At 43.5% G+C, this 23,889-nt stretch overlaps 1 protein-coding gene across 2 annotated transcripts in view; it reads left to right on the top strand.

The window, feature by feature from the left end:
• Positions 1–3,612: 3,612 nt before the first annotated feature.
• LOC110509820 (endoglin) overlaps positions 3,613–23,889 on the top strand; it is a 43,029-nt gene continuing 22,752 nt past the window's right edge. Inside the window, exons 1-3 of one of the 2 annotated variants that reach the window (XM_021590943.2) lie at positions 3,613–3,756; positions 5,056–5,291; positions 23,003–23,151. In XM_021590943.2, the coding sequence (XP_021446618.2) occupies positions 5,228–5,291; positions 23,003–23,151 (213 nt within the window). In that variant the 5' untranslated portion in view covers positions 3,613–3,756; positions 5,056–5,227. Of the gene's footprint in view, positions 3,757–5,055; positions 5,292–22,978; positions 23,152–23,889 lie in introns of both variants that reach the window. The other variant, XM_021590942.2, reaches the window with a different exon arrangement.

Below are 23,889 nucleotides of genomic sequence, written 5' to 3'. Positions count from 1 at the left end.
CGCATCTGGTCCCCAGTGTGTCTCCTTGGGCCGGCTTACATGGCACCAGCCTTGCACACGGTGTCCCCGGTTCGCCTGCATAGCCCAGTGCGGGCTATTCCACCTCGCCGCACTGGCAGGGCGACCGGGAGCATTCAACCGGGTAAGGTTGGGCAGGCTCGGTGCTCAAGAGCTCCAGTGCGCCTGCACGGTCCGGTCTATCCAGTACCACCTCCACACACCAGCCCTCCGGTGGCAGCTCCCCGCACCAGGCTTCCTGTGCGTGTCCTCGGCCCAGTACCACCAGTGCCAGCACCACGCATCAGGCCTACCGTGCGCCTCGCCTCTCCAGCGAGCGCTGCCGGAGTCTCCCGCCTGTCCAGCGCTGCCAGAGCCTTCCTCCTCTACAGCGCTGCCGGAGTCTCCCGCCTGTTTAGTGCTGCCAGAGCCTTTCTCCTCTCCAGCGCTGCCGGAGTCTCCCGCCTGTTTAGCGCTGCCAGAGCTGCCAGTCTGTAAGGAGTAGCCAGAGATGCCAGTCTGCAAGGAGGTGCCAGTCTGCAAGGAGGTGCCAGTCTGCAAGGAGCTGCCAGTATGCAAGGAGCTGCCAGTCTGCAAGGAGCCGCCAGAGCTGCCAGTCTGCAAGAAGCCGCCAGAGCTGCCAGTCTGCATGGAGCAGTCAGAGCTGCCAGTCTGCATGGAGCAGTCAGAGCCGCCAGTCAGCATGGAGCAGCCAGAGCCGCCAGTCTGCATGGAGCCGCCAGAGCCGCCAGTCAGCATGGAGCAGCCAGAGCCGCCAGTCAGCATGGAGCCGCCAGAGCCGCCAGTCAGCATGGAGCAGCCAGAGCCGCCAGTCAGCCCGGAGCAGCCAGAGCCGCCAGTCAGCCCGGAGCCGCCAGTCAGCCCAGAGGCGCCAGAGCCCCTCAGCCCAGAGGCGCCAGAGCCCCTCAGCCCAGAGGAGCCAGAGCCCCTCAGCCCAGAGCTGCCAGAGCTTCCGCCCCTCTGTCCCGAGCTGCCAGAGCTTCCGCCCCTCTGTCCCGAGCTGCCAGAGCTTCCGCCCCTCTGTGGCGAGCTGCCAGAGCTTCCGCCCCTCTGTCCCGAGCTGCCCCCCTGTCCCGAGCTGCCCCTCTGTCCCGAGCTACCGCCACTCTGTCCCGAGCTGCCGCCCCTCTGTCCCGAGCTGCCCCTCTGTCCCGAGCTGCCCCTCTGTCCCGAGCTGCTGCCCCTCAGTCCAGTGGGGTCATTTAGTATAGTCGCCGTGGTTAGGAGGCAACGGAAGCGGACAAGGTGGTGGACTAAGACTATGGTGAAGCGGGGGCCACGTCCAGCACCAGAGCCGCCACCGCGGACAGATGCCCACCCAGACCCTCCCCAATAGGTTCAGGTTTTGCGGCCGGAGTCCGCACCTTGGGGGGGGGGGGGGGGGGTTACTGTCACACCTTGACCATAGTTTGCTTTGTATGTTTCTATGTTTTGTTTGGTCAGGGTGTGATCTGAGTTGGCATTCTATGTTACGTGTCTAGTTTGTCTATTTCTATGTTTGGCCTGATATGGTTCTCAATCAGAGGCAGGTGTTAGTCATTGTCTCTGATTGGGAACCATATTTAGGTAGCCTGTTTGGTGTTGGGTTTTGTGGGGGATTGTGTTTGCACCAGATAGGGCTGTTTTGGTTTTTCACATTTCTTGTTTTGTTAGTCTATTCATGTATAGTTTTCTTTGTTAAAGAACCATGAATAATAACCACGCTGCGTTTTGGTCCGCCTCTCCTTTGACTCAAGAAAACCGTTACAGCCTTGTTTTCAGATTAGCCTTGTTAAAATCCGACAGCTACAATAAAAAGCCTCAGGATATGTGGTTTCCAGTTTACATAGAGACCAATGAAGTTCTTTCTGGGTCGTCAATGTGTCTGCTTGGGGGTGATGATAATCGAAGAGAATTCTCTTGGTAGATAATGCGGTCGGCATTTGATTGTAAGGAATTGTAGGTCAGGTGAACAACAGGACTTGAGTTCCTGTGTGTTGGTATGATCATGCCACGTCTCATAAGGCATACTTATTCTTACCAGAGAGATGTTTGTTTCTGTCGGCGCAATGTGTGAAGAAACCAGGTGGCTGTACCGACTCAGATAACGTATCCCGAGTGAGCCATGTTTTCGTGAAACAAAGAACGTTACAATCTCTGATATCTCTCTGGAAGGCAACTCTTGCTCGGATTTCGTCTACCTTGTTGTCAAGAGACTGGACATTGGCGAGTAGTATACTTGGGAGCGGAGCGCAATGTGCCCGTCTACGGAGCCTGACCAGAAGACCGCTCCGTCTGCCCCTTCTGCGACGCCGTTGTTTTGGGTCGCAGGCTGGGATCCGATCCATTGTCCTGGGTGGTGGACCAAACAGAGGATCCGCTTCGGGAAAGTTGTATTCCTGGTCGTAATGTTGGTAAGTTGACGTTGCTCTTACATCCAATTGTTCCTCCCGGCTGTGTGTAATAAAACAATGTAAAAATATGACGGCTGCGTGGTCCCATGGTGTTTATGCTTGCGTACAATTGTTTGTACAGATGAACGTGGTACCTTCAGGCGTTTGGAAATTGCTGCCAAGGATGAACCAGACCTGTGGAGGTCTACAATTATTTTTATGAGGTCTTGGCTGATTTCTTTTGATTTTCCCATGATGTCAAGCAAAGAGGCATTGAGTTTGAAGGTAGGCCTTGAAATACCTCCACAGGTACACCTCCAATTGACTCATATGATGTCAATTAGCCTATCAGAAGCCATGACATAATTTTCTGGAATTTTCCAAGCTGTTTAAAGGCACAGTCAACTTAGTGCATGTAAACTTCTGACCCACTGGAATTGTGATACAGTGAATTATGAGTGAAATAATCTGTCTGTAAACAATTGCACAAAGTAGATGTCCTAACCGACTTGACAAAACTATAGTTTGTTAACAAGACATTTTAATGACTTCCGTCACAAATATACAACTGACTGGATAACTTATTAATTAGCCTATCAAAAGAGACATTTGACAAGAGGACAATTGTTGGAAATCATCATCACATCATACCATTCTATATTAGTAATATGTTTATACATAATTGGTAATGTTCATTCTGAAATTACATCCCTGGTTACATGATGTCAATTTGTTCTCATAAACTAAACAGTCTGGAGGATGAGAAAGTAGTCACAAGTCACAACTCCCATAGAGCGACAAAAGATGATTGTAGCAATATTGGCCTCAAGAGGGCGGTGTGGTCCCCAGTTGTTTTTGACTTTATATGTTATACTGAGGTGAGATTCTTCCAAAACCTAGGGATCATCATCATCTTCATCCCATCTGAGATTATAAGGACACAACCCCTTTACTCTTGATGATACGTAACAGTTTGGGTTATTACAATGTAATAAACCATGTTGAATGGGTTATGGAAAGAACAAATTTATGCTTCTGTGATTTATACTTTCTTTTCTTTCATTAGGCTGCTACCGGTCGACCACATGTCATTGTTGTCGATTCACCTGTGATGCAAAATCTCAAAGAAATCCCTAATTCCTCTCACAATATTCTGTGCAGACAAGCAGTGTGGGTATTGACGTCAGTCACCGGCATTAGCACCAGCGCGCGAAGCTCTGGTTTTTGGGAGTGGTAAGAAAGTCAATCTGCGCTTCCCCGCCCGCCCAGCTACACTAGAAAGTTTATGAGCGTTTACACGACTGACTGCTCCCTTTGCACTCGTGGATTATACCCGCAATTTAAAAGGGACAATCACCATTGATATGTGAGTTTCTTTTAATCAATGCTTTGCTGACAGCTTTAGCTGTTGTCCCTGATACAATGTATTCCCTTGATGTGTTGTTTATTTGAAGCCAATGATAGGTGACAATTAGGTAAAATAACTTGTTAACGTGAATTATAACGTTGTGAACTGTGTATTGTCAGATAAACGTCTAGCCTATAGCCGTATAATCGTACATTTCTGAAAACCAGAACTATGAGTTTCACTTATTCATCCTATTTATTTCAGGCAAATAAAAACATTAATGAGTTTGCTTTTGTTTCACTTTAATAGCCTGTCTTCCGTTTACCTGAAATATTCAACTACTTTCTAGTGATCATTTTCTATAGTTAAATCGTTTTTAGGCATTTGACTCAATAATTCGTGTTTGTCTGGTTAAGGAAGTAGCCAAAGTTACTTTTGTTTTGCTTTGGTTGCATAAACAGTTTATATAGTCTTTTCCCCTCGCTCTATATGAATCATATAACAAGAGCAGTCTCCCCCGCTTATCAGATCTCCCTATTGTAACATTATTTAAAGAAAGCGACGCCATACTGTTTCCTGGCAGACTGGGCCAGCAGTTACTGACCACTGGATAACCCTAGAGCTCTGGGCCCCACGATAATATTCTAGGCTATCCAAGGACAGACAATCTCATTGGAAGTATAAATGTAATACGTTTGTAGCCTATCATTAGTTGCACATGCAGAAGTTGATGGCAATATCACGTGTCAAGTTTGAACTAATTATCCAATTTTTTATCTGAATTTGGCATGGTAGCAACAGTTATAATCAAGCACCTTACTAGAAATTGGTGGTAGTTGAGTAGAGAGAGGTACAGTACATACATTTATTAGAAATGGCCTTGTTAATCATCACTAACATAGATGTTAATCAGTGTACTTCATCTGATCCTGGACGTTTAGGAAGAGGCCCTTTGGAGAGAACATTTTATCCAATAATAATCTCAGGTACCACTATTCCAGATAAAAGACAGAAAAAAGAAAGTGATGCAGTTTATAATCTTGGCAACACCATCTCACAATTTAATTTTCAACAGGAAAGGTTCCTTGAGGGGATTTGTTAAGCTTGCCAGCATTGAGTGTAGAGGATGAGTATTACATTGATTAATATGCATTGACATTATATTAATTCTACTCTGATGTAGTTATATAAATGTGCAGCATCAGTAATATCAGAGGTATACACGATTCCTTATTGATTGGATATTTTCATTATTCATCTATGACTTTGCTTGGCAGTTGGCAATCTCCTACTGACGCCCCGCCTCTTTTCTCCTAGCTGACCTTTAACCTATCAAGGCTGGATTTGTGTGCTCACCCCTCTGGAGCGGAACCACTGCCACCACAGTCACTGCCGTGCTGCCATTGGACGAGGACGCTGCTCTCGCTGCCCGAGCACCTAGACACCGGCAAGTTCTTCATTGAGGCTCCCACAGATATCTGACTTAGAGATGGATAGCAGCAACATGTCACTTTTACCTCTGCTTCTACTCTGCCTTGCCATCACCACTTCAGGTAAGACCAACGGTTGGTTGAACCTCCAACTTCCATCTCTTCTTAATGGTTGTGTAAGTGAAGAGCTGTTTGGTTAACGGTTAGTGTGCTAGACTCGACTTGGAGACGGGTGCTGAATTGAAGCCTAGAGGGTCTTTCCTTCTGTGTAAGCAAAGTTCAAAAACCGGCATTAACCCTGATTTGAACTGTCATGATTTACTTATTCGAACCTCATCTCTTTTTAAAAAAACCAACCAGGGCTTTATTTTCACAGCTGTTTTCAGTGGTTTTCTCAGGATTACCAGTTGATTGGATGAGTCTGTATATAGAGGTGTAACGTATATAGTGACTGACAATATTTCCTAAAGACTACTTTCATTAAAACTCGTAAAGTATAAGGATTAAATGAGAAATGTGTGCATCAGTTTATTATTGTGCTGGGAATACGCTATAGGTAGCCTAGATTTGTATTGGTTTGCGTGTATATTTGATATATTTGTTAAGTAAGTTTTTGGGGCGTATGATAAAAAAAATAGGTATGTTAAATAGAGCTCGCCAGCTTGTAGTCCTAAAAAATGAAAATGAATCCTCAGGTTTGTTCAGCCATTCCTAAAAATCAAATGTGGAATGAATGGGGTTTTAGGATAAACGCAGAAAATAAGATTTGAGGTTAACACAGGCTTAGATCGTATACTTTTGTAATATCAGTCAGTTAACATGACCTTTATGAATTATGAAGCATTTATCTGCTTATTTTGATTACATAAATGTTTCAAATTCACAAGAAGTGAAATTAGCTGATGGAGACGTCATAGAACAAAACTAATAAGATCTCCTAAGCCTGTGTTTACCACAGGTCTTATTTTCCTCTTTTATCCCAAAACCCTACAAAACCCCCCATTCATTTTCCCATAGGCTTTGGCCAACAAGCAATGGTGGTACCCTCCATTAGTTCCTACAAAAAGGTGCCATTACAATTGCTCTCTGTGGTTGCAGTGGTTAGTTGGCAGTTAGCTTGAGTATTATGTAGGAAATGGAAGAGGATCTGCAGTGTTCCGTTACGCTCTGGCCACTAACATGTGTGGATCTTTGGAGTGATACTTATTTCAGATAGTTATGTCAGACAGAGCAGGTGTAGTTCATGCTATTCCAGTGGATCCTCATGTTTATGCACTGATATATGCACATTTGATGTATTTGGCTCTAGCAGACAAAGGAAAACAGTCCAAAACAGTTTGTATTATTTTTTAAATATGATTTCTTATTGGTTGTACCATTGTGGAGAAGGAACCTGCAAGTTGCATTTTGTTGGACGGTATATACCATGTGTATCCTGTACATACGACTAGTACAACTTGAAACTGCAACATAACCAAGAAATGCCAAGACATTTATTGGAATATTCTGTGAGACTTCCAAATAGGAATACTATAGCAACGTTTCTGAACACAGCATTTTTTACACCCATCACTAGTGAGTGGCTGAGGTTGTGGCTGTAACTGTGACTATCTGTCGACAGTGTAGCCCTCTGTAGTGGATTCTAGTTGGGAATCTGTCGACTGTTTTGGTCTCACTGGATTAAATCCCTGTTGCCCCTTTTGGGGGCCTCCGTTTGGGCTCCAGACAGTAGTTGGACTCCAGACTTCTGTTCTGTAGTTCCATGGGGGCCATCAGCTGTACAGCCCCTCTCTGGGGGTGTCCCTACAGGAGGCTAGGTTGACTGTAGGGCCCCATCGGCTCCCCACTGCAGTTAGTTCCCCGTGGGAGCCTGATGTGATGGTTGTCGACTCTTGGCCTCCCGCTGCACTTCCTGCCAGCCGGGTCCTTCTCCACAGACTGAAGGAAAAGTACAAAAGTGATTAGGCAGCTGCCATAGAGGGAGGGGAGCCTGAAGGAGAGCTTGGGGGAAGCTGACAGACTAGGGGGAGGGAGATGGAGGGAAGAAAGGTAAGGAGAGTAGCAGAACAGCAGGCAGGGAAGCCACTAGGACCACATCCTGAGGAAGCTACGCTGGAGGCTGGGAGGGTGTTGAGGGGTGGAGATGGTGGTGGTGGTTAGGGGTGGATTATGTAACTATCCAACAACACATCAGTGACACAGTGGGTTGATCGGGAAAGGGGTGCTGAGAGAGAGAAAGGGATGAAAGGAGAGACAAATACAAAGAGAGAGGAGGGTGAAGTGAGGGATGAGGCAGAGAGATTGAGAGACAGATGATGCTAAGGAGAGGTAGAACAGAAAGAGGGGAGGGACTAAAGAGATTGTGTGTGAGAGAGAAATACACTATGGCAAGATGCAGAGAGAGATGAAAGAGAAGGAGAGAGGGATAAAAAGAGGTGACAGACAGCTCCTTTGTATAGGGCCTTGCAGAGGGGAAAATAAAAAAAAAACCCGCTGCCCCTGTTAAAAATGGCGTTGAGAGTCTAAATAGCCCACTTCCCCACACTGCAGCCAGACTGGGTTCCAGGACCAGGGAGACATAGTGACGCGACCACTTGTCGCTGCTGCAGACCGATTTCTATCTCACTGTTGCAATCAACAATTCATTTCTGACTGCCTCTTTTTCTCTCTTTGACTAGCAGTGCTGAGCAGGACTAGCTACCCAGTGGGCACACGCTGGTTGAATAAACATTGTTTCCATTGTCATTTCAATGAAATGACTTTGAACCAATGTGGAATAGACGTTGAATTGATGTCTGTGCCCAGTGGGTATGCTACAGTATGTTGTTCACCTCTCTCTCTCTCTATTTGTCTGTTGTACCTAAAAGGGAGAGCAAGCGCTTGATGAGTTACAATAATGTTTGCTGCCAGATAACTTTTCCTGTTTGTGTATAGATTATGAATGATGTGTGATGGTTCACTTTATCTCTGGAGTAAAACAGGGCAGCAGCAGTGTCATGTAAAACGTTTAGAGAGCCAAATCATTTTTTTCCAGCTTGTGAGTTATGTTTTTCTTGAAGTTGGTTGTTAACAAGGCACCCCTCATGCGGTAAGGCATATATCAAAGCACTGCAAAACACATCCAGCTCACTCTATTTAGGCTATGCATCACCTAATGTTGATAGGCACACTTTCATCTCAGAAACCATTTATTTTAAGACTTTTCATATCTAGGAAAAACATTGAGAGTAACATACACAATCGTTTCTCATCTGCAAGGAGATGCTTGAGCCTCAGTAATTATTCTATTACTTGGCTGTGAGGCAAAGAGAGAGAGAGCACCAGTTCCGTTGAGCTCTTAACAAGTGCACACATCATTATTTACATGGAGTACTTTAGTTTTTAAACAAAAGATGACCATGTTAAATGAAAACACAGTCATGGATATTTAAGTGTCCACTCGTTTCAGCCACCGTTTCTGGCCAGGCCCTGGACCTTGTCTGCTTGTCTTTCTCATCGTGGTGCACTATCCCTGGGGATTGGTAAGGCCCAGGTTGGGTTGGTCGGCTGGCAGTGGCGTGCGACCTGAATGGCTCATTAGTACATGGCGCTGAGATAAAACTCCTCATCAGAATGGCGACCGCTATGTGCCCATGCCAGCGGCGGCCGTCTGCACACTGTGGACAGATAAGGCATGGCGTTGTGTAGCTATTATCTCTGGCCAGTCTGCCCATACTCAGCCAAGGGTCTGCCCAATCAGAAGAAGTCTTGAAAGGGGATTTGTACCTGTCCCTTTTAAAAATGATTTTTGGGGTTATCTTCCCCAAATCCCAGAGAGAGTAGTACTTGGGTTGGCTGTTTGGTACCTATTCTTTATTTCCCACTATGCAAATTCATAAACTATTTAGTATGCTATGTTGATGTGCTGCTTTCTTCAGGCAGAACAGAGATAGTTGTCAGCTAAGGTTCTAAAGGACAGGAAATTATTATTGAACAGTTGATGCTTTGAAGCAATGACGGATGTCATGGGCTTTAGTTGAAGCTTGTTGCGATATGTCTCACAAATCTTAAAAAACGCGATTGAATGGTGTTCAGAATTGAAACAACGAAGGGTAGCTACAGTCACTTGTTATTTGACCCTAATGGTAGAGCTATGCAAGCCTCGGTGTATAAAGTTGAACCTTCGTGTTGATTCAGGTGTCATGCTGCTTTCTCTGGATTCATGTGGTGAAGCGCTCAAAATTCTCTTTGATTTATGACAAACTTGGTGTGTGTGATTGTGTGTGTGTGCACGCATGAGTGTGCTCCTGTGTGTGTTGGCGTGTTTATGTAGGGGCCACATTGAGGGTTATAGAGAGTCCCTCTGAATATGATGGAAGGCTTTTGATATAATCTTTTCCCATTATTAATACTTTGAAAAGTAGAAAGTGTGATCAAGGGATAGGCTTTAATTAAAGGCCCTGTAGTGCAGATGTTTGTCATATGACTCCAACAAATCCCAAAGCCATGCTCAGGCGTCTTAACAGTCTGTACTTATCTTCCTGAGGGAATATAATCAAGCTTGTTGACAGCTTTCCACTCTCACACTATTTCATTACTCTTAGAGGAAGAAAAATGAAACTTGGCACTGCAAAGCAGCACAATCTTTCTGTCTTTGCTCCAGACTCTACCTAACTCCACTTCTTCAACTTCTCAAACGTGTCGAAAAGTATCAGAACCTTCATAGCTATGCTATCTATGATGCGACGATCCCAAAGTGGGCTCGTTAATATTTTCTGGGAAATCAGTGGAGAAAAACGGGGTAATGTCTGTTGGTTCTATGAGCAACATATGCTGTGCAAAGCGACATCAATCTTGAATGATTGGAAGCACCCAGTGTGCAATGCGTCTCTGCCGCTTCCATCTGCTCGGTGGAACGGAGTTAGCACAGCGACCGCTAAATTAGTCTTTCCCTCCAAAAGCCACGTTTGCTAATTAATGCCTGGAAGATGAATAGACTCTCACTATAGAGCAAATTCACAATGTCTCGCCGTTTAGTGATAAATTAATTTGTTCACACTGCAACCAACCTGAAGACTGAGAGCTAATAGAGTGTTTATGGAACACCTTGTCAATTTGAAGGAAGAGGCAACCAAAGCAACGAAACAGAAACATTGCACACGCTTATGCTGCCTGGAATATGACAGATATATGTTTCTGTATGTGTGTGTCTGTGAGAGGGCGAGAGAGCGATATAGAGAGAGCCTGTAGTGTATCAATGGGGAACGGCAATGTATTTAACATTCGTCATATATCTAAAGTTCCTAGCATCACCATTCTAGGAAAGAACTGCTAGTATAGTGAATGACAAGAGCACACTAAGTTTTTCAACATCAAAGCATCAGATTGCCTTAGGAACCGCAACAGACAGACAAACCATAAAGATTAATTGAGAGACAGCTCTCAAGCATCTAAGAAGTACATGAGTGTGTGTGTGTGGGTGAGCCATAGGCCCTCCATGGATTTGTTGTACTACTTCTGACATGAGGAGATATCTGACAAGAGGTGTAAACAGAGCCAATTATATATGAAGTCACGCTGTCTACAGACCAGCTTTCACATACTCAATGCCAGTGGTGTAAAAATACTTGAAAGTACTACTTAAGTATTTTTGGGGGGGTATCTGTACTTTAATTTACTATTTATATTTTTTCACAACTTTTACTTCACTACATTCCTAAAGAAAATGATGTACTTTCTACTCCGTACATTTTCCGTGACACCCAAAAGTACTCGTTACATTTTGAATGCTTAGCAGGAAAATGGTCAAATTCACACACTTATCAAGAAAACATTCCTGGTCATCCCTACTGCCTCTGATCTGGCGGACTCACTAAACACAAGCTTCGTTTGTAAATTATGTCTGAGTGTTGGAGTGTGCCCCTGGCTATACATAAATTTAAAAAAATAAGAAAATGGTGCTGTCTGGTTTGCTTAATATAAGGAATTTGAATTGATTTACACTTTTACTTTTGATACATGAGTATATTTTAGGAATTACATTTACTTTTGAATCTTAAGTACATTTAAAAACCAAATACTTTTCAAATTTTACTCAAGTAGGATTTTACTGGGTGACTTTCACTTTTATGTGAGACATTTTCTATTAAGCCATCTTTACTTTTACTCAAGTATGACAAATCATGTAATTTTTCTACCACAGCTCAATTCCAGTAACACACCTAAATAACCACACACGCGTGAGCGTACACACACACACACACACACACCAGGGCTGTCCCCGATGTTGGTCGACCAAAAGTCGGCTGTTCTTTCAACCCAATTGACTGGTTGAAATGTTACCATATATAGACACATACGTTTGAATAAAATCAATGATATACTGTAGGCAATGCATTGAGCTTTTCTGATGCTTTAAGAACACTGTTTGATGAAATAAGACACACATGACTCGAGGGAGCCAGAGATCCAGAGAGCCAGAAAATTGTTAATAAAAAATATATTTAAAAAAACTTACCTGACCATCCTCCTCCTGCTCTTATTGGCTTTCGCAGATTCTGGCTTTACTCTGCTGAAGTTGCCGGTCATAGGCTACATGAGGAATCGGCAACCTTTTTCATGTGGAATGCCAGTTTATCTTATCATTTCTACCGATATGCGTGCCAGTTAGGGTTTTCATGTGCAAATTTTCATGGAACAGTTTCATTTAATTTTTAATAAGGTCTTCGTATCTCAAAATCATTGTCATGTGGTTAATCCTAATTATATCCAAATCTAAAGGAAAATTATACAAACCTAAAAGATAGTTGGCAATACAAGTTATGTAAAAACCGCCTATAAAGGCAACAAATGAAAACATTGCAGCCTGCAGATAGAAAATATCCTGATAAAAATAAATATCCTATTAATCAAATTGGCTACACATGGCCTGTCTGCAGCGAACTTGAAACATTGTATCAACTATTACCTTGAGTCAGCCTGAAGCTCCCTCTAGCAAACTTGCAACATTGTTAAAAATATTCTGGGCCCTCAGAGTTTCCGGTGCCAGTGAGCTTGGGACAGACACAGCTGTAGGCTATTTGCACGTGATAAGAACTAATCAGGTAGGCCTATTTCATGACGCTTCCACTGGATCAGAGCATAACATTTTCCCTTTCACGCTGAGTGGTCAAACGGGAGAGAGCTGGAAAGATTTTTAAAATACATTGAGGAACTATTGGTGGTGCGTTAAGTCAATCAGAAATACTATCAGATTCCCAAATGAGCACATTTATATTCCTACATTTGCACGCAGGCCAGTTAGCCAACAGGCCTACTTCTATCCGTAATCAGGTGCGCGTCCTTACTCAAGATTGAAAGGAGCGATCTAAACAAAGACGATGACTAAATTGACAAAACCCGTAAATGGAATAAAATAAACCAAAACTCACAAGTGTAACATAGGTTGCAAACAACGTGTCCACTCCGACAGTGAGAATGACAAAAGACTGTAATAATAATATATTGAATGCATTAACAGAAATGACCGTAACCAAACAAACATTGTATATTCGAAATGATAGGAATTAATGGTAACTGTACTACTGGTGATATATGGGAATCAGGAATAGATAGACACTAACAATGAATGTAAACAAATTGGCGAGAGAGAGCGCATTCTGGAGAGATACATGCATTGTGAATTTAGCCACACTTCTTGGACTGTGCCATCCCCGCGGCCTCCTCCGTGCATTAGTCTCAGCCTCCGCAATGGATTAGTTCACATTAGTTCACAAGACATGTGTTTCGTCTGCCATAAAAAAAGTCATAAATAATAAATAAATAAATAAATAAATAATAAAAAATATATACAGTGCCTTCGGAAAGTATTCAGACCCCTTGACTTTTTCCACATTTTATTACGTTGCAGCCTTATTCTACAATTTATTAAATAGTCCCCCCCCCCACCATCAAGCTGCATACAATACCCAATAATGACAAAGCAAAAACTGTTTTTTAGAAAAGTAAGCAAATGTATTAAAAAAAAAAAAAACAGATATCACATTTACATAAGTATTCAGACCCTTTTTTTGAAGCGCCTTTGGCAACTATGACAGCCTTGAATCTTTTTGGGTGTCACGCTACAATTTGGCACACCTGTATCTGGGGAGTTTCTCCCATTCTTCTTTGCAGATCCTCTCAAGCTCTGTCCACTTGGATGGGGAGGTAAATAATATTTTCATTTTTTTTTTGGCATTAATTTAATCCATTTGAGAATAAGGCAGTGACGTAACAAAATGTGGAAAAAGTCAAGGGGTCTGAATACTTTCCCGAATGCAGTATATATACTGTATATACAAAAGTATGTGGACATGCCTTCAAATTACTGGATTCAGCTATTTCAGCCACACCCGTTGCTGACAGGTGTATAAAATCGAGCACACATCCATGCAATCTCCATAGACAGACAGCAGTAGAATGGCCTTACTGAAGACCTCAGTGACTTTCAACGAGACACCGTCATAGGATGCCACCTTTCCAACAAGTCAGTTTGTCAAATTTCTGTTGGAGCTGCCCTGGTCAACTGTAAATGCTGTTACTGTGAAGTGGAAACGTCTAGAAGCAACAACGGCTCAGCCGCGAATTGGTAGGCCACACAAACTCACCGAACGGGACCGCTGAGTGCTGAAGCACGTAGCGCGTAAAAATGTCTGTCCTCGGTTGTAACACTCACTACAAAGTTCTCCAGTTCTCTGCTGCCTGTGACTGGAACGAATTGCAAAAATCGTTGAAGTTGGAGACTTTTATCTCCCTCACCAACTTTAAACATCTGCTATCTGAGCAGCTAACCGATCTCTGCAGCTGTACATAGTCCATCTGTAAATAGCCCACCCAATTTACCTACCTCATCCCCATACTGTTTTTTTTTTATTTACTTTTCTGCTCTTTTGCACACTAGTATCTCTACCTGCACATGACCATCTGATCATTTATCACTCCAGTGTTAATCTGCTAAATTGTAATTATTTGCCTACCTCCTCATGCCTTTTGCACACAATGTATATAGACTCTTATTTCTTTGTTTCTACTGTGTTATTGACTTGTTTATTGTTTACTCCATGTGTAACTCTGTGTTGTTGTCTGTTCACACTGCTATGCTTTATCTTGGCCAGGTCGCAGTTGTAAATGCAAACTTGTTCTCAACTAGCCTACCTGGTTAAATAAAGGTGAAATAAACAAAAAATAAATAAAATAAAAAAAGTTCCAAACTGCCTCTGGAAGCAACGTCAGCACAATAACTGTTCGTTGGGAGTTTCATGAAATGGGTTTCCATGGCCGAGCAGCCGCACACAAGCCTAAGATCACCATGTGCAATGCCAAGCGTCGGCTTGACTGGTGTAAAGCTTGCCGCCATTGGACTCTGGAGCAGTGAAAATGCTTTCTTGGGCGTGATGAATCACGCTAAACCATTTGGTGGATGCCAGGAGAATGCTACCTGCACGAATGCATATTGAAAATTGTAAAGTTTGGTGGAGGAGGAATGGGCTGTCTGGGGCTGTTTTTCATGGTTCGGGCTAGACTCCTTAGTTCCAGTGAAGGGAAATCTTAACGCTACAGCATACAATGAAATTCTAGATGATTCTGTGTTTCCAACTTTATTGCTGAAATTTTGGGAAGGCCCTTTCCTGTTTCAGCATGACAATGCCCCCTTGCACAAAGCGAGGTCCATACAGAAATGGATTGTTGAGATCAGTGTGGAAGAACTTGACTGGCCTGCACAGAGCCCTGACATCAACTCCATCAAACACCTTTGGAATGAATTGGAACACCGACTGCGAGCCAGGCCAAATCGGCCAACATCAGTGCGCGACCTCACTAATGCTCCGTGGCTGAATGTGAGCAAATCCCCGCAGCAATGTTCCAACATCTAGTGGAAAGCCTTCCCAGAATAGTGGAGGCTGTTATAGCAGCAAAGGGGGGGAACAACTCCATATGAATAACCATGATTTTGGAATGAGATGTTCGATGAGCAGGTGTCAAAATACTTTGGCTATGTAGTATATATACAGTATTTTTATTTGCTACTGCTCGACAACTCCTGACATTTAATCCTAGTAAAAATTCCCTGACTTAGGTCAGTTAGGATCACCACATTATTTTAAGAATGTGAAATGTCAAAATAATATTAGAGAGAATTATTTATTTCAACTTTTATTTCTTTCATCACGTTCCCAGTGGGTCAGATGTTTACACACACTAACTTAGTATTTGGTAGCATTGCCTTTAAATTGTTTAACTTGGGTCAAACGTTTTGGGTAGCCTTCCACAAGCTTCCCACAATAAGTTGGGTGAAATTTGTCCCATTCCTCCTGACAGAGCTGGTGTAACTGAGTCAGGTTTGTAGGCCTGCTTGCTCGCACACACCTTTTCAGTTCTGCCCACATTTTCTATAGGATTGAGGTCAGGGCTTTGTGATGGCCACTCCAATATGATGACTTTGTTGTCCTTAAGCCATTTTGCCACAACTTTGGAAGTATACTTTGGGGTCATTGTCCATTTGGAAGACCCATTTGCGACCAAGATTTAACTTCCTGACAATGACTTGAGATGTTGCTTCAATACATCCACATAATTTTTCCTCCAAACATAATAATGGTCATAATGGCCAAACAGTTCTGTATTTGTTTCATCAGACCAGAGGACATCTCCAAAAAGTACGATCCTTTGTCCCCATGTGCAGTTGCAAACCGTAGTCAGGTTTTTTCATGGCGGTTTTGGAGCAGTGGCTTCTTCGTTGCTGAGCGGCCTTTCAGGTTATGTCGATATAGGACTCGTTTTACTGTGGATATAGACACTTTTGTACCTGTTTCCTCCAGCATCCTCACAAGGTCCTTTGCTGTTGTTCTGGGATTGATTTGCAAAGGCACAGTCAACATAGTGTATGTAAACTTCTGACCCACTGGAATTGTGATACAGTGAATTATAAGTGAAATAATGTAATGTCTGTAAACAATTGTTGGAAAAATGACTTGTGTCAGGCACAAAGTAGATGTCTTAACCGACTTGCCAAAACTATAGTTTGTTAACAAGACATTTGTGGAGTGGTTGAAAAACTAGTTTTAATGACTCCATCCTAAGTGTATGTAAACTTCTGACTTCAACTGTACACAACCTCCCCCCACTATCACATACACAACCTCCCCCCACTGCCACTGCCACATACACAACCTCCCCCCTCTGCCACATACACAACCTCCCCCCACTACCACATACACAACCTCCCCCCACTACCACATACACAACGCCCCCCCCACTACTAAATCAAATCAAATGTATTTATATAGCCCTTCTTACATCAGCTGATATCTCAAAGTGCTGTACAGAAACCCAGCCTAAAACCCCAAACAGCAAGCAATGCAGGTGTAGAAGCACACAACGTCCCCCTACGACCACAAACACAACCTCCCCCCACTACCACATACACAACTTCCCCCCACACATATTAGTTATAAAAGTGATAGTGATAATTAGGGACTTTTTTTGTAGACTGTGGGGATTTTGTTGGCGTGGGGAGAGAGGAGGAGAAAGGTGCGACACAGTGTTGTGCAGTGTAGGGGTGAGAGGCCAGGGGACACTGCGGGCCCCTGCAGAACGCTGATAAGAGCTTGTTTACCTTCCTGTGGATGGTCAAGCCTCAGTCTGTGGCCGCGGAAACACCAGGACAATAGGTGTGTGGAGCTGGAAAGGCTGGGGCAGGCCAGACCCCCCCCCCCCCGTGTGCTCCGACCACCCCCCTACCTCTCCCCTTCACCATCATGGCTCCTCCGACCCGGGACGCAAACAGTTTACTCTGCCTCAGTGAGACAGGTGCCCCAGACACTGCTCTGTGTTTGCCAGGGTTTACCCTAGATTTACAGATAAGGTGGGGTTTAGATGTGATGCAGACACCATTTTTGGAACCAGTTGAAATACATTTTATACAGAACAATTGATTCATGCCAGGGCAATACATTATTTTGTCGTTTTTAACATATATTATGGCATGTAATATGCTTTAGTTGTTTGGTAACTTATCATCATGGTACTTTTGATGCAGTAATATACAGCAATTAGTGAATTGGAGAGCGAAGCCACTCATCTTGATGACAGTTCCAGAACTTTGTGCATAAGGGTGTAAGTGGGGAAAAAAGTTACCCACAGAACACATTTCTTTTGGAACATAGAACTGTTGACAAAATAGATTAGGGAATTGCTTCCAAAGATGTGGTAAATATTGAGCCTAGATAAAATGGAAGAAAAAGTGTTTCCTCCTAATTCTTTTTTTGGCAGGAAAGGGGTTGTAGTGAGAGTAGTAAAGGACTACTGCTAGACTAAAATAGAAACAGTTGTCATCAATGTGTAAGATTTCTTGTTAGGGTCCTGTTGTAGGTGACAGACTTTTGGCAGACTACTGTATTCATGAATTGCAATCAAATAAAATAACTCTGTTGATTCCCCAAATGAAATTCTCATGTCTAAATTAAAAAGTGAATAACCTATCTCAAATAAAGGTGAATGTAGGATAGTACAAGTCCAAACTGCTTCATCTGCGTTTCCTGTCCCTCCCTGTCAAAGTGAATAGTGGTTTGATCTTTTGACTCTGCGAGGAGACTCAATAAAGGAAGTCAGTGTTTCCAGGATGTGGCTTGTTGCAGGCAGGGTCACAATGCCTCTCTTGAATATATAACCTTTAATGTCAGAGTTGTGTGGGTTTTTATTTCCAGCCAAGGTCCTCTTTCTGCTGAGTCGGGAGATCCACCCTACAGAATACTGACGATGAACCTTTCACCCCCCAAACAAGAACTGGTAGTCCGATCCAAGTCAGATGAGGCTGATGATGAAGTCATGCGTTTAGTATTTCTGCTTTCTGGCAGTTTTTTCTAGGAAGGAGCCGTGCTGGCTTTTTCTGCTACAGGATGTTTTTGTTCTTAATACACCTACAGTATGCCTTGAAGAGTTGCAAAAAACGTTTACAGGATTGCCAATAATTTTTTTTTTTTTTTTTGCTGTTTAGTTGTTAACCACGTCAGTGACATCTGTAGATATTAAACATTTATCACAATGTTAGGTATAAACGTTAATATTAAACAAACTATTTCTGTCCCAAAAAATAAACAGTGGTCTACTGTCCTAAGGAGACATACACTCACAGCCACAGATGGTAGACTTGGAATGTACCAAGTTGAGTCAGAGGGATAACTTTGTGTACTTTACAGCATTGAGAAATCTCCCCCTCCTAACTCGAGCTCCCGCACCACCCACCGTAGTCCGCCCCTGCATCAGACAGGAGACACATGCCTGATTGAGCATTTTCTTTGGCCCAACATCAGGTTTGGGAGTTGACCAGAACAATGAGACAAGAAGGGACAGTCCAGAGATAGACACAGACAGGAAAATAAAGTACAAGGGAGGAGGAGAGGTATGAATGGCAGATTCAGCAACATGGCCAGACACGTTTCAAGCCAAGGACTTCCATACTCAGATAAACACTGTGATACAACACTGTGAAGCATGAGGCTCATCATCATTTCCTATACATCCTCTATCATCTAGAATCATTATGATGGATTCCTTCAAAATCCCCCTGACTCCCCCTCACATCTATATGGGAATCACCACCATCGTGGAAAAGAAAATTGGAGGCGCTGCTGATAAAAATAGATAAAGACAGAGGAGGAATGGAACGGCGCTTCTCTATAGCTCATTTAACAGCAAACCGCTTAATGAGGCAGTTGGCATTTCCGGGTCAGGCAGAGGGGTCAGTGTGACTATGGTTTATATCCTTAGTGATCGGTAAATAGGATTAGGGGAGTATCGGTGTGTGCGTCTCTGTGTGTGTGTGTCTGTGTGTGTGCTTTGCAGACACCAGGGGTGATTTACGCAAAGTAGTCTGCCCCTGCCGACGCAGTCACAGGCTGTTGACTCTGTCACAGTGGAATGAGACGGTGCTTCTTTATGGGAGGTAATCTGGCTGTTGAGTGGACATTAAAGCACAGGGGCAGAATAACAGGAAGCCGGTACTTGACCAGAGCAGAAGAAGAGGGATGATGAGAAAAGACAGGGAGGATCTCTTACTGCACAGTGGGGAAAGAAATAAAGAGTTAATTAACGAAAAGATGAGAGGCTTGAAAGAAAGAGCTGTTTGTGTGGTGGGCATTGGCTTGACTTTACTCATACCCCTTTTCTCTCGCCCTTCCCTCCCTCCATCCCTTCCCCTCGTGGTGACGACAATGTCCTCTGCCAGGGCTCTCCGTCATCATCAGGCCAGCCGTCTAAACAGGGCATTTCCTGTTGCCCTCACAAAAGTTGTTGTTTCCTGTTCACCCCCACACCCCCCTTCCCCTCTCTGTCTCTCTATCCTTCCATGGCGCTCATCAACCATCAACCCCTCCCCAAATGCTTTGCACCTTGTAGCTACAGTAGATACGGAAAATCCTGAGTATTCAGACGTTCATAACAGTTTTGATCTTTTGTAATAACTTCCCAGATGAAACTATTATACCGGTCTAAATAAGAGAATGTAACGAGCTGAAAATTCTCATCAGTTTTCCCAAAGAGGGTTGTCCTCTGCGCAGTAGTATGAAGTACTTAAGTAAAAATACTTTAAAGTTCACTTTTTATATTTCTAACTTTTACATTTACTCCACTACATTCCTAAAGAAAATAATGTACTTTTTACTCTATACTGTAGATTTTCCCTGACACCCAAAAGTACATTTCAAATGCTTAGCAGGACATGAAAATGTTTCAATTAATACACTTATCAAGAGAACATCCCTGGTCATCCCTACTGACTCTGATCTGGCGGACTCACCAAACACAAATTCTTAGTTTGTAAATTATATCTGAGTGTTGGAGTGTGCCCCTGGCTATCCGTAAATAGATAAACAAGAAAATGATGCCGTCTGGTTTGCTTAATATAAGGAATGTGAACAAATACTTTTAGACTTTTACTCAAGTAGTATTTTACTGGGTGACTTTCACTTTTACTTGATTCATTTTCTATTAAGGTATCTTAGTATGACAATTAGGTACTTTTTCCACCACTGCCTCTGTGCTCAATAATATCATCCCTTTCCATAATGGGTGTCAGTGGTGATATTGTATTCCGTTTAGATGCATGTCTACTGATTGGGATTCAAACTCTCAGACCAGGGTTGTCTCTGTATCAGTCCTATGACACTATCTGAGTCACATCCTATAGGGTCAGGAGACAGACAGTCTGAGGTGGGGGGCATCAGGGCCCCAATCAGATTTCCCATCTCTGACTAGGCTGGGCGGGACTTGGTCCTAGTGCTGACTGTTGATTGGGTAGGACACAGCACCTGACCCTGCTCTTCCTGAAGAAGGAGGTGGTTTACTGGTGGGCAATATTTATTGAGCACCAACAGGATACTCCCCCAGGGGACAAAGTAAAAGGAAGAAAAATAGCAAATACATTATTTCAATGGTTCCCTTCATCTTCTGCCCTGACACACACAGCCTCACATGCAATAAATCAGCTGCCCTTGTGTCTGTGTGACAGAGAGCAGAGGTTGGGGAGGAAACTCCCTGCGGTGCAGTCAGGGAGTGAGGGATAGTAGGGAGGAGACGAGTGGACTTGATTTAATGTTGCCCATGTAGCCGTGAGGTCCCAGATAAACTTGACCTATCAGCCGTGCCGATCAGACCGGTAGCCCCTCCCACCCATTTAGCATCCATACTTCTTACTTTATCTCCTGATTAGAAAACACGGCAGCACTGCTTCCAAATGCCCCGCCATGCAACCCTCCTCCACTCCGATAGACAGTCACTGAAGCAGGAGTGATGGAGTGCATGTGGAGGAATCAGAGATGAATAGAACAGGAAAGCAACACCCTCCATAGGCTAGTCTAGGCTGTAGCCAAGAGGGTGATTTAAAATGCGTTTCAGATCATGCATTATATTGCTGGTCTACCGAGCTCTTTGTATGTTGCCTATAATGTGTATGAATATATCTTACTAATGATATAATGTGTTTTAATGTATTTATTGTAGATGCATAAAACATTTCAAGGAAATTCATAATGCATTATTCATATGGTCATAATAGAGGGGGTTAGCTCTACCAGCTCTCCTTGGTTTTCTCTCTTTATTGTACCTATGTTCTTGTACCTAATGCATTTCACATCGGCAGGTATTTTAAAGCAGGGTTGCAAAACTACAAGTAATTTAACATATTGTCCATGAGTTTCTAGTAGATAGACCATATTGTTCAAGAGAAAATAGCTTCATTTAATCAACAATTTCAATTACCTTTGCAACTCGTCCAACTATTGACTTTTTTCACAACTGCCACCAGTTTGACACCAAAACATTGACCACAAATACACACCGTCATAGTAAAGCAAGGCAAAAGTAAACATATCGTTCCCCGCGAATGATGCAACGCCTTGGGCCAATCAGTGTACTTTTGTAAATGCCAGATCTTTATGGCTAGAAGCATCATTCAACCAAGTTTCGTCAAAATCGGCCAGTGGTGGGCCTCCCGGGTGGCGCAAGGCACTGTTTCGCAGCGTTAGCTGTGCCACCAGAGACTCTGGGTTTGCGCCCAGGCTCTGTCGCAGCCGCCCGCGACACATAATTGGCCTAGCGTCGTCCGGGTTAGGGAGCGCTTGGTCGTTAGGGATATCCTTGTCTCATCGCGCACCAGCGACTCCTGTGGCAGGCCGGGCACAGTGCACGCAAACCAAGGTTGCCAGGTGCACAGTGTTTCCTCTGACAAATTGGTGCGGCTGGCTTCCGGGTTGGATGCGCGCTGTGTTAAGAAGCAGTTGCCAAGGTTGCCAGGTGCACAGTGTTTCCTCTGACACATTGGTGCGGCTGGCTTCTGGGTTGGATGCGCGCTGTGTTAAGAAGCAGTGTGGTTGGGTTGTGTTTCGGAGGACACATGGCTTTCGACCTTCGTCTCTCCCGAGCCCGTACGGGAGTTGTAGCGATAAGATAGTAGCTACTAACAATTGGATACCAAGAAATTGGGGAGAAAAGGGGGTAAAATAAAAAAAAATTGGGCCTGTGGTGTTTGAAATATTGCGTGGGTTTGCTGGATATCCCTGAGCATACAGTATGCCACATTTCATCACTCTGAGTCAAACAGATCAAGAGATAGTGCTACTGTATGAATGTTCTTGCATATGTTGAGCATTGACAGTGTTTGCAACATGTGTACCATATTTTGTTACAATACGAATGTCCTTGACTGATTTATATGCATTTATCTGCCAGCCACATTAATGTTTATTGGTAAATAGCGGCCATGTTTTTTTAGGTACTAGATTGAAAAATATTATTTGAGAGAACTTTGTCCATAGACTCCACATATCAAGTTTCGTGCCGACCGGTCATTCGCTGCCAGAAGAGTAGCGTTTTAAGTGTTTTTCACACAATTTTAAATGGCGGAAAATCCATCATGGCGTGTCCCTAGGCAAATTGGCTCCTTGTGAGGAGCGCAACCTATGTACCGAATTTCATGACTAGGTCAAACAGGGTGACGGCCGTGACCTTTCAAACTTTGCATTTTCAATCTCTTTTTATAGCACCACCATCTGGCAAATCAGTGTAATTTTGTTACTTGAACGCTTCCAGCTATATACTCTCCTTTTGAAACCCTATTCGTAAGCATAGGCCTGTTTTACAAGTTTAAACATGGCATTTAAGGCTCTAGCCACTTGCCAGGTCATCATTGGCCACAATTGTAAATAAGAATTTGTTCTTAACAGATGTGCCTGGTTAAATAAAGGTTCAATAAAATGTATTGTCCTAGAATGTGTGACCTCTCTACTTTGCTTATCCAGGTTTGCCCCTTGTCTCTCTCCCAGCATCCCAGCAGACGTGTGAGCCAGTGAAGGTTCCTGACAACCAGAATGCCTGGATCAGGGTGAGGGAGATGCCAACAGGCTGCTGGACCAGCTACACCACTAAGGATAGTAAAGAGGTGCACATCCTCAGCCTGCACTTCCTTCCTGGGGTAAGGCAATCTACATACTGTGTGTATGTACTGAACTACTGTGGAAACCCTCCACTAGAATTAGATGCATCCAGTACACTCATTCTGAATAGTCCAGTACATTGAAAACACAGGTTGATTGATACCAGATGAGCATTAACACACTAGGCTAGTTTACACAAGAGATTGATGTCAGATAAATTAGCTAGTTTTCCCATGTGGCTGAGAGTCAACATGACCGACACCACCTCTGCTCAGCCTGATAAGTACAAACACATGCCAGACATAACATGGAGCCAGGGTCTCCCCTGAGGTGACTGGGGTTCCTTACACTACACAAAGCAGTGTGAAAACACACCACCTCATCCAACAGCCTGCATGGGGAATGGGGCTAAGTGTGTAGAATACAGGTTGATTTCAAAGTTGTACCCCAAATTGCATAACAATATGTAATTCCAATTATAGCCAACTGTCCCAAGATCAGTGCTTCGGAGGAATGTAATCCTACACTGGTATTTCACCCCAGACTTAATTTTCATTCTTTGACAGTGTCTGGTCAGCACGTATTCGTAATTTCTTATCAATGATCTCTCTCTATCACACACAAACACTTTCTCTCATCTCATTGACTGTTTGTCCCTCTTGAGATGCCGTAGCCAGTACACTTCTTTCAAAATAGTTTGAATTACTCTAAGATTACTCAAGAAATCTGTATTTAATTTTGACGTTTTTGCTGAGTTCTTAGTTGCGCAATTTTAC

The sequence above is a fragment of the Oncorhynchus mykiss genome, chromosome Y (assembly GCF_013265735.2).
Source record: "Oncorhynchus mykiss isolate Arlee chromosome Y, USDA_OmykA_1.1, whole genome shotgun sequence".
Taxonomy (NCBI): domain Eukaryota; kingdom Metazoa; phylum Chordata; class Actinopteri; order Salmoniformes; family Salmonidae; genus Oncorhynchus; species Oncorhynchus mykiss.
This window is presented reverse-complemented; position numbering and strand designations above follow the sequence as displayed.